The sequence below is a fragment of the Urocitellus parryii genome, chromosome 14, assembly GCF_045843805.1.
Source record: "Urocitellus parryii isolate mUroPar1 chromosome 14, mUroPar1.hap1, whole genome shotgun sequence".
Lineage (NCBI taxonomy): Eukaryota > Metazoa > Chordata > Mammalia > Rodentia > Sciuridae > Urocitellus > Urocitellus parryii.
The window spans coordinates 64,236,892-64,246,551 of record NC_135544.1 but is presented as its reverse complement, the minus strand read 5'-3'; the positions used below and the strand labels follow the sequence as shown (position 1 = coordinate 64,246,551).

The 9,660-nt window shown below is 36.1% G+C and overlaps 1 protein-coding gene across 1 annotated transcript in view; it reads left to right on the top strand.

Moving 5' to 3' along the window:
• Nucleotides 1–384: 384 nt before the first annotated feature.
• LOC144250112 (dihydropyrimidinase-related protein 2-like) overlaps nucleotides 385–9,660 on the top strand; it is a 35,737-nt gene continuing 26,461 nt past the window's right edge. The window contains 1 exon segment of the mRNA XM_077792559.1: nucleotides 385–466. Within this exon segment, the coding sequence (XP_077648685.1) occupies nucleotides 409–466 (58 nt within the window). The 5' untranslated portion in view covers nucleotides 385–408.

The window sequence follows — 9,660 nt, the reverse complement described above, 5'->3', positions numbered from 1 at the left end:
GAAACTAGTGACTGCATTTGTGTCCTGTGCTAGAAAAGGAAATCTTCTTGGTCCTTCTTATTCATCTCCAAATCTGAGAGAGAAGTCAGGCCTGTGTTAGTCAATGTCTCCTCATAAAAGACTAAAATAAAAATTTAAGCCCCTTTTAGCATCTGCTGAAGTGAGAATCCACGCTGTACCCCAGCTGTGTCTACTGTTGAAGAAGGCATCAACAATACCAAGTGTCCTTTTCTCCCTTTAGACCATTCCTCCTGTGTGTGTGTGTGTGTGTGTGTGTGTGTGTGTGTGTGTGTGTGAGAAGACTTTTTCATCACTTTGACAACATACCTGAGAAAATTAAATGAGTAAATATTTATTTTGGTTCAATTTCAGGCTCCATTGCTGTGGCCTGAAGTGAGGCAGATTACCATGGCAGAGAGCCTGGCTTCAAAACAGAGCTTCTCAACTCATGGAGATCAAGGAAATGGTGAGGGGAAGAGAGGACTGAGGAATATGATGTACCCTTCCAGGGAATCAACTCCAGTGGCCTACCCTCCAACTAGGCCCTACCGCCCACAGTTTTGACCAACTCCCGATAGTCCTGTCCAATCATGAACCCATCAGTGGATTGATCCACAGACGAGGTTAGAGCTCAGGATTCAATTCACCTTTCTGTAGAGTCCGTTCTGAATGCTGGTGGATTGGGGTCCAAGCTTTCAACACATGACCTTTGGGCAACATTCCAGATCCAAATTATAGCAGGGTGCCTCCTTCTCTTTAGGTGTTCTGTGTTTGTTTATTGTTTTAAATCACAAATAATGATCCTTTTTCAGTGTAAGACCTATCCCATTTGGCTTGAATCTGGTTCCAGTGGTTGTTGCTCCTCCTGCTGAAAGGCATTTCTGATCACTCAGATTCGGTCTTCTAGCATGGTTCACTCTGACCACAGCTGTTTGTCATTTTGTATTTCTATCTGAGAGAGATACCTACCTAGTGTATTCGAAACTGACCGTCCAAATAAAAGCATTTCTCTTCTTCTCAATATGTTTGGAATATTCCTGGAAACTATGGGGGATATGGAGGGAAAACCCTGGCTCATTCGCGAGCACACGTGACAAAAAGGATCCAGTAATCATAAGTGTATCCTTATACATATATTCAGTGCCCAAAAAGTACAAGGTATTGTGGTAGATATTGTGAACAACATAAAGCTGTGTTATATACATTTCCTGCTATGAAGTGCAATTGAATACAGTCAGTCAATGGAGAAGATGTTACATAGAGTGATCCTTGAAATATAATGCAAGGTCAGCCATTGACGACTGTGGTGGTGAGGATCTCATAGGGGGGAAAAGACTAAGTAAGAAAGAATAAAGCCAGAAGTAGAGAGCCCTGAATAATGTGGCTTTGTTAAAACACAGTTGAAGGTTAAAGTAAGGAAAGCTTTTTGAGTCTATAAACATAGGGTGATAAATTCTATGCAAGATATTAAGTTTGTACTTCTTTTAATACCTCATGATTCATTCAAACATTTTCTTATAGATTTCAGTAGAATTTTTAAATCTCTTTAATATGGGCCTTGTCTCGTTTCTTTTTTTAAATTTTTATTGGTTGCTTAAGAAAAAATTACAATGATCTTGACATATCATATTTCATACATTTGATTCAAGTGGGGTATGAATTCTTATTTTTACCACGTGTACAGTTTGCAGGATCACATTGGCTGTACGTGCAGGTTTATACATACTGCCATACTAGTGTCTGTTATATTCTGCTGCCTTTCCTATTCCCTCCCTATCCCCCCTTCTGTCCCCTCCCCTCCCATAATCTCTCTCTACCCCAGCTACTGTAATTCATTTCTCTCCTTTTTTCCCCCCTTTCCCCTCACATCCTCTTCTATGTAATTGTGTGTAACAATGAGGGTATCCTTCCATTTCCATGAAATTCCCCTTCTCTCTCCCATTCCCTCCCACCTCTTGTCCCTTCTAATTGGTAGTCTTCTTTTCATGCTCTTCCAGCCTGCTCTGTTTTGAGTCCCCCTCCTTATATGAAAGAAGACATTCAGCATTTCTTTCCTAGGGATTGGCTAACTTCACTTAGCATAATCTCCTCTAATGCCATCCATTTCCCTGCAAATGCCATGGTTTTGTTATTTTTTAGTGCTGAGTAATATTCCATTGTGTACAAATGCCACATTTTCTTATCCATTCATCTATTGACTGGCATCTAGGTTGGTTCCACATTCTAGCTATTGTGAATTGTGCTGCTGTGAACCTTGATGTAGCTGTATCCCTATAGCATGCTCTTTTTAGGTCTTTGGGAATAGTCCGAGAAGGGGAATAGCTGGGTCGAATGGTGGTTCCATTCCCAGCTTTCCCAGGAACCTCCATAATGCTTTCCAAATTGGCTGCACCAATTTGCAGTCGCACCAGCAATGTACAAGTGTACCTTTTCCCCCCACATCCTTGCCAGCACTTGTTGTTGTTTGACTTCCTAATGGCTGCCATTCTTACTGGACTGATTTGGTATCTTAGAGTGGTTTTAATTTGCATTTCTCTGATTGCTAGAGATGGTGAGCATTTTTTTCCGTGTATTTTTTGATTAATTGTGTATCCTTCTCTGAGAAGTGTCTGTTCAGGTCCTTGGCCCATTTGTTGATTGGGTTGTTTGTTTTCTTAATGTTTACTTTTTGAGTTCTTTGTGTACTCTGGATATTAGGGCTCGGCACATTTGTATCTTTAAGAATTGGCATAATCAATGAAATGTTCCGCACACGTTTGTAGGAACATTAACATAACACTCCAGTGACAATACAGTAGTAGAAGGATTGATTTGGACTGAGAAGTTGTTCAGTGAATGATATATTACCCATAAATTTGAATTCTCATTATCATAAAGAAGCAAGGTGGAAATAAGAATTTCTTTAAGAGAGTGTTGGGTCTATGGCTCAAGTAGTAGCTCGTTCACCTAGCATGCGTGAGGCATGGGGTTTGATCCTCAGCACTACATAAAAAAAAAAATAAAATAAAATAAAGATGTTGTGTCCACTAAAGGCTAAATAATAAATATTTTTAAAATAGAATTTAAAATAATAGTCCATAAATGTTATGTACAAACTGTGAAAGTAGATTCGTCAACAGATTAATTGTCTGCCTCGAACTAGAATCAGTTGCCTACTGATTTGCCTGGATGATGTTCTCAATTCTGGTTTTTTTTTTTTTTTTTTTTTCTTTCATTCCACTGGGCAAACATCTGCCGGGCTTTCTTGATGGCAACATAGTGATTACTGAGCTCCACCCTATTAGAAATACAACTAGTTTTCAACTCATGAAAGTCTATAAAAGCCACTTTTTTAGAAGTCTCTAAACTTTGGAACTATTCAATGATACTCTATTTTTGCCAGCAATAAACAATATATATATATATATAAATATATACATATTTATATATATATATATTTATTTTAATGTAAAGGGCAAGATATTGAACAGACACTTCACAGAAGAAGCAATACAATCAGTCAATAAATATATGAAAAAATGTTCAACTTCACTAGTAATGAGAGAGATGCAAATCAAAACTACTCTAAGATTTCATCTCACTTCAATCAGAATGGCAATCATCAAGAATATAAGCAACAGTAAATGTTGGCGAGGATGTGGGGGAAAAAGGTACACGTATACATTGCTGGTGGCACTGCAAATTGATGCAGCCAGTCTGAAAAGCAGTATGAAAATTCCTCGGAAAACTGGGATCGGAAGCACCATTTGACCCAGCTGTCCCACTCATTGGTTTACAGTATACTAAAAATTCATTAAATTTCATTTAAATTAATACAATTTAACAAAGTCAATTTAAATAACATTTAATATAGATTAAATCATTTAATATGAACTATATAATAAAAATATTAATAAGATTAATTTTAATAAAAATCCACTTAGTGGTTTAGAAACTACAGGTATCAGAGAAATATTAGCTATATATTCTACTTTTGTCTACTTTTGTCTGCTCTCTCATTTTGCCTAACTTAAGCTAGAAACTTTTGTTTATCTTTTATCTTAATTTACCAAGATAAAAATGGGAAGACAAAACACCCAGTAGCTACACACATCAGCTTTTCCTTTGTTTTTTTCTAAATTTTGCCTTAACATTTACATTATTTTATCCAGTATCCAGGTATTTTCTTATGTTTTTATGTTAAAAGCATATGCCGTTTGATTTCAATCTCTTTTCAAATACATATATCTAAATCCCTGTTGCTTCTGCCATTATAGTATTTTAATTTAATTCCATCTTGATTTTTGCTTTAATCTAACAATTATTTGGAATTGTTTCTATGGCCCTAATTTCATTGTATATGGAATTTTTTTTTTTTTTTTTGAGGAGTCAAAATTCTTCTAATTTTAGATGCACAAGGAATTGCAGCCTGTGTGATAACACCTTTACGGAATTGGCTGGCGTTTTCATTGTGGTCTAGGGCATGGTAAATTTTGGTGGCTGTAGCCTGTGTGTTTGAACATGATATGTAGTTTTGTGTGCATGGTACAACTTCTTGGTATAGCTCCTCAGTCAGGCTTCTTAAGTGCATTACACAGCTCTTCTCTATCCCTCCCTGCTTGTTGGTGGTTCCTTGTTTGGGTTCTGAGAGAGGGATGTTCAGTTGATGCCTTTTATTCTGCAGGGTTTCCCATGTTTTTGCTCTATGTACCCCACGGTGTGGTACCCCAGATAACTATCTTATTGTTGTCCTGTGCTCTGTGATCCCTGGTATGTAATACTGAAAGCATGAAGCAGCCTGTTACCTCTCAGCTTCTGCAAGTGAACTGTTTCCTTGCACGTTCTATGTTTGCTTTTGTCTTTTCAACTTGATCTACTCTTTCATAATCTATTTTTGTGTTCAGTCCTTGAAATTCTCATTCTTATTTTGGATCACTGAGCATTTCAAATGTCCTTTTCTAATTTCTATGAGGATTTGGTGGTAGAAGGAGAAAGAGAGGTGAAACATGCTCATTTTCAGCCTTTAAGATTGAACCTCAAATCTTAGTGTAGTTTTGATTTTCACTTCTCTAAGTGCTAGTGATGATGAGCATATTTGCATAAATTTGTTGATTAATTTTATATCATCTTGGGAGAAGTGTCTGTTCAGGTCCGTGGCCCATTTATTGAATGGGTTATTTTATTTATTTATTTATTTATTTATTTATTTATTTATTTATTCGTTCATTCATTCATTCATTCATTTATTTATTTATTTGTGTGTGTGTGTGTGTGTGTGTGTGTATTTAGATTTGTGAGTTCTTTCTATACCCTAGAGATTAGTGCTCTATCTGATGTGTGATGGGGCAAAACTTTTCTCCCAAGATGTAGGATCCCTATTCACCTCCCAGATTGTTTGTTTTGTGGAGAAGAAACTTTTTTAGTTTGAATCTATCTCATTTATTGATACTTGGTTTTAATTCTTGTGCTATAGGAGTCTTATTAAGGAATTTTGGGACTAATCCCATATGATTGGAATTAGGGCCTACTTTTTCTTCTGTTACATGCAAGGTCTCTGGTTTTATTCCTAGGTCCTTGATTCATTTGAGTGGAGTTTGGTGCATGGTGAGAGATAGGGGTTTAATTGCACCTCCCTCCAGTTAGAATGTCAGCGATTTTTGAAAATGGCAGCTATGATGAAGACAACAACAGTAAGTGTTGGTGAGGATTTCAGGAAAAATGTACACTCCTACACTGTCGGTGGGACTGTAGATTGGTGCAGCCAATATGGAAAGCAGTTTGGCGGCAATTCCTTGGAAATTTGGGAATAGAACCACCATTTGACCTAGCTATCCCTCTTTTTGGTCTATACCCAAAGGACTTAAAAACTGCATACTACAGGGACACAGCCGCATCAATGTTTATAGCAGCAAAATTCACATTAGCTAAATTGTGGAAACAACTTAGTAGATGAATGCATAAAAAAAAAATGTGGCATTTATACACAATTAATATCACTCAGATACTTACCCTCTCGCTCAGTCCAGGAGACGCTAGTGCCCTTCACTACCTCTGTCAGAGCCTGGTTCGGACAGCTGGTGCCTCGGAGAGGACAGGCTGATCCTGCCTGCCTCCCATGTACCCTTTGTCACAGGGAGCGACATTCATGTGAGACCAAGTAAAATCCAGTCATAGACATTAATAGAATATCTCAAAAAAGTATTTAATAAAAAGGCTAGCAAATACAGGGTCTTTAATGAAACTTTAATAAAATTTATGAGACAAGGAAACTGAAAGCACAATATTTTCTTAGGAACTTTTCTGTTTGGTGTTATTCTTTACAATATAGCAGCTTTTCCTAAGAATGCAGGGAGTATGAAATTTCTAAGGCTATCTTGCTGTGTTCTCCATTAAACCCCTTGTCTTAAAAAAAACCTTGGATCTAGATTAATCTTTGTAATTTTCTGAGTACCTGTATAACATATTTTTCTCAAGAATGCAGTGAGGTCGCCGTTTCCAAGAGCTCTTCAATTCTGAAATATAAGAAGTGTGTTTCCAGGCATTGAAACCCAAAGGCTCACCTAGACACAATGGAGTGAGCAGAATATATAAAAATCTCTCATGACAAATCTGAACTCTGCTTTTCCCAACCGTGTGAAGTCTACTGGAATAAGATTCCAAGTAATTTGGCAAGTCGAAGCCAAATATATACTTTGATATTCTTCTCGGGAGTAAGCCGTGTGATGTTACAGGAAGGCAGATTTTAGTGCTGAATTTCTGATCGTATCCCCCCAAAAGTTGTTCCATGCATATCATGCAAGAATGTAACCTCCAAAAAATAAATAAATAAAAGAGAGGACATTTGACGTAAGAAGGCTGGATAATATTTGCATGTTCGTGTATTTTTACCACACATCATACCTTCTTATTTCTTCCTTGCTCTGATTTGAAGCATATGCTTTCATTTTTCATTTTGGCTTACCGTGTTATCACTTAATAATAATTCAGTAAATTTACTTAGAACAAGAAAGTCACCTAATGACTCATGTCTTAGAGATGCTTTCAAATAAAAGTAATTGTGCATTTTGTACCATAGAGTATTCCCAGTGTTTCCTAGAATTGTTGCAACTGATGCTGGAGGCTTTGAAATAGAGCAGGAGGCATAAGGGCCTTGGCTTGTGACCCTTCCCAAAGTATGTAAGATTGATAGACATTGAATGCAAATAAACAACTATGCATCATTGAATTTTTTCCTGTCACTAAAATGCTAGTAGAGCTCAAGGAATTGTGAGCCTCTTTGTCTGCAGTACAGGAAAAATAAGAAATTTAAAGACTTGAGTTACATACAATTTCTGATAACATACCTTAGGTTGGTTCTCAGCTTAAAAAACACAAAAAGAGAAATGTCATCATTTTCCATAGCATTGGGAAACTTTTCATAGGTGGGAAACTTTACTATCAGAGCTCATCGGTTCTCAGACATTTATATGTTTTGAATACTTGGCCAATGTGCCTTTGGGATGCGTCCTCCAGTTGTTGTTTCAGTGATTTTGTTCATGCCTAACAACTGATGGCATCTTAATTTTGGTAAAATAATGTAAATGTTAAGGTGAAATTTAGAAATAAGAAAGGAAAAGCTGATATGTGTGTAGCTACTAGGTGTTTTTCTTCCTTTTTTTTTTTATTTTTGTAAAGTAAAGCAAAAGATAAACCAAAAGGTTCTAGCTTAAGTTAGGTAAAATCAAAGAGGAGAAAAAAGAATATAATATTGCTAATACTTCACTGCCACCTGTAATTTCCAAAACAACAAAGAGCATTTTTATTAAAATTGACTTTATTGACATTTATATTAAATTATATAGTCAATATTAAATAATTCAATCTATATTATGTTAAATTTACTTTGTTAAATTGTATTAATTTAAATAAAATTTAATGAATTTTTAAATATAAATCATACTATAATTTAACATAAGTTAATAAACAATATCAATTAATAAAATAAATTTAAATCAAACCATCGTATTAATAAAAGAAATTTAAATAATACTACTAATAAAATTAATTTAAATTAGATTGATTTAAATTAGATTAATTTATATTAAATGATAGTATAATTTATATTTAAAAACATATTAAATTTTGTTTAAATTAATTTTAATAAAAACGTTCTGAATGGTTTTAGAAACTACGGGTGTCAGAGAAGTATGTGCTATGCAATCTGCTTTTTCGCTTCTCGGATTTCACCTACTTAAGCTAGAAACTTTTGATTCATCTTTTACCTTAATTTATCAAAAGGTTATAACTACTCCTGTTGTAAAGCTTTTCATCTTCCAAAAACTGTTGTCAGCTTATTTCTCTCCCCAACTTGTTTTGATCAAATGTTTTATAAAATGTGTTTATAAGAATGATTGTAGAGCCCCCAATAGTATGTAGATAAGCAGTCCAGATATTTAATGATACATTCTTACTAATTAACTTTTCCATTGGCAATGGATCATGTGATCCCACTTCGGGGTTGCCTCATAAAAATACTCTTCCTTCTGGACATATTTATCATCTGGAAAACTGAATTAATGTGAAGTGACTTTCGTAGAGAAATGGAAATCAGCAAAATGGATAGGGGTCATAGAATTTGGATTCAAAGCATCTTAGAATTTATCCACTAAGCTTCCTGTTTAGGTCCTCCCCATTGGAATTTTCGCTTGGTAGTTGTACAATGTTATCTTGGATAAACTAAATATTCTCAACGTTTTGCAACATTATATTTGGTTTTCATGTACTCTAAATCTGAGACATCCTTCTTATGGGTTGGATTTCTCTCGTTTCCTGTGATTGCATGTATCGTTTTTATCTTAATGCCATTAAGTGAGGTTGGAACTAGTGGTTCAAGAAGGCTGCTCTGTACAGTGGCTCACAAAAGTACATCAGAATTGATAACTGGTGATGATTATCTGCTACATTGGAACAAAATTCTATAAACAAAAAGTGCTACAAAAAACAAAACAAAATTTTTAAAAAGTACTATAGCAAAAAATCACAACAACAACAACAACTAAAGAAATAAAATAAAATACCTAGTAGCTATACACTTACATATACCAGCTGTTTTGCTTTCTCTTTTTGTCTACAAGCACATGCGTGCTTTTTCAAAAGGCCATGCTGTAAAACATCAAAAAGGGTTATGGCTTCTTTAGAATAATGCTAAATATTTAGAAGATCCTGGAGTACAGCTCTGGCCCTGTTGTGCGGGGACACTGGCGACGGTGTAAAGGTGGGCATGAAATCTGCAATGGGTGTGAAAAGAGGACGCCCAGGTCCACCAAGTCCAACTCCAGCGAGGTTACTAAGAGGCACCGCTGCAGAACGTGGGACCAAGAGTGGATTCCCGTTGGTGCTTCTGCCAGCTCTTAATTTGGCTCCATCTTTAACATTTCCTGGTAAAGGGGTTCTGAAAAAGAACTATGAAGCACGGGTTGGGGTTGTTGATTTGGTTTCGGAGGTGTGCTGGGGACACTTGTTGAAGCCCCTCCAAGGCAACTCCTCATCCACTTTCTGACACCACCATAATCTTTATTCAACAAGTGCTCCATTTCGTCCTTTGGAACGTCCAGGATGCTCCCCATCAACTGCAATACTTCACGACGACGTTTGCCTTTTGTTGTCTGGAAATGAGCGATAACTGTAAATAAAAAAATAGAA